The sequence below is a fragment of the Galeopterus variegatus genome, unplaced genomic scaffold, assembly GCF_000696425.1.
Source record: "Galeopterus variegatus unplaced genomic scaffold, G_variegatus-3.0.2 Scaffold13066, whole genome shotgun sequence".
In the NCBI taxonomy this organism is placed as follows: Eukaryota; Metazoa; Chordata; class Mammalia; order Dermoptera; family Cynocephalidae; genus Galeopterus; species Galeopterus variegatus.
In genome coordinates, this window is record NW_007739177.1 from 9137 (window position 1) to 10799 (window position 1663).

The following is a 1663-nucleotide window of genomic DNA, read 5'->3' on the forward strand; positions in this document are numbered from 1 at the left end:
ACAATTCCTTGAACTTTTTAAGACAAGTGAATAGATATGATGTAGGGGGGAGGGGAGAGAGGGAGGGGGAAGAGGAGTGGGTAAAGGGTCATGAAAATCAACTACAATGTATACTGAGAAGTTAAAATTTTTTTAAAAAATATAATCTGAGAATCATCATTGATTATCTGTATTCAGCCCTTGGATTCTTAAACATTGTGTTAATATATTGGCTCTTTCTGAATAAATTCTTGGTATAATTGTCAATAAATAAATAAATAAAAAATAAATAAACTGTCTTATGTTGTTCAGAGCTTAAATGAAGAGTACGTGTTTTGCTGATGAGTTCTCTGTATCTCAAATGAGTTTCTGGATGGCTGCTTAAGAAATCAAATATTTGCAAGTAATGGTCCCTGAAGAGAAGAATGCTAAACAGAAACCAAATTATGCCTAATCAAATCCACATCTTCTGCCATAGCCAGACTGCTCCGGGTTTACCTTGGGCTTCTTAGCATTGTATTTGTCCAAAAGAGTCTGGACTCGGGCCCCATAGTCAGGGTGGACGTCAGTGAAGTTCTTGACCTAAAACCAAATGAAAATAAACATAAGCATTACCCTAACCCCCTACTATACCACTCTGCAGTGTCTGTTTCACAATATTTATTCGACAGGGAGAAAGGACATTCCAGTAGGAAGTAGTACCATATGTTGTTTAAGGATGGAGACCTTGGGGTAAGACTTGGGTTTCCAGTGAACACTCTGGCTAAGTAACCCTGGATAAGTTACTTATCGAGCTTCAATGCCCCTTTCTCTAAATAAGCAAGATAATTACACCTACATGGTATAATAAAAAAATAAATATTTGGTCTTTGTCCCCCACTCCTGACACAGAGCTCCTAAAACCCTTGGAATTCACTGTCTTTTGTATGCTATTGGGATTACCCATGGGGTGAGGTGGAGGAAGGGAGGGTTGTCCTAGATAGCTTCAGGTTGGAGGTTGGTGCCAGAAAGATCAGGCATGTGATTAAAGGTTAGAACTTTCAGCCCTACCCATGAACCTCCAGGGAGGGAAGAGGGGCTGGAGATTGTGTTCAATCACACACAGCCCATGATTTAATCAATCATACCCATGTAATGGAACCTCCATAAAAACCCCTTAATGGCAAGGTTCAGGGAGCTTCTGGGTTGGTGAACACATCAAGGTGCTGGAGGGCAGCGCACCCAGAGAGGCCTGAAAGTCCACAGCCTTCCCCCATACCTTGCCTGATGCATCTTTTCCACTGGCTGTTCCTGAGTCGTACCCTTTATAACAAACCAGTAATTATAAGTAAACCACTTTCCTGAGTTCTGTAAATTTTTTCAGCAAAACATCAAACCTGAAGAAGGGTCATCAGAACCCCCACATTTGTAGTCAGGATTTACAGCTCTGTAGGTAGCCGGGGCACCTCATATGGCGTTTAAAGTGAGAGCAGTCTTGTGGGGCTGACCCCTAAATCTGTGGGTTCTGATGCTAACTCCAGGAGTTACTGTTGAACTGAATTGAATTGTAGGACCCCCCAGTTGCTGTCAGAGAATTAGATAATTTCTTGTTGTTAAGAAAAAAAAACACAATCTACCTCACAGAATATTGTGAGAAAAGCATATGAGGTGAGCTGCATTTACTGAATGTAAAGAACTGACATTA

At 41.0% G+C, this 1663-nt stretch overlaps 1 protein-coding gene across 1 annotated transcript in view; it reads right to left on the minus strand.

The window, feature by feature from the left end:
- Positions 1-1663, minus strand: part of CAT (catalase) — a 27880-nt gene that overhangs the window by 1663 nt on the left and 24554 nt on the right. The window contains exon 11 of the mRNA XM_008563275.1: positions 478-561. Within this exon, the coding sequence (XP_008561497.1) occupies positions 478-561 (84 nt within the window). The remainder of the gene's footprint in view (positions 1-477; positions 562-1663) is intronic.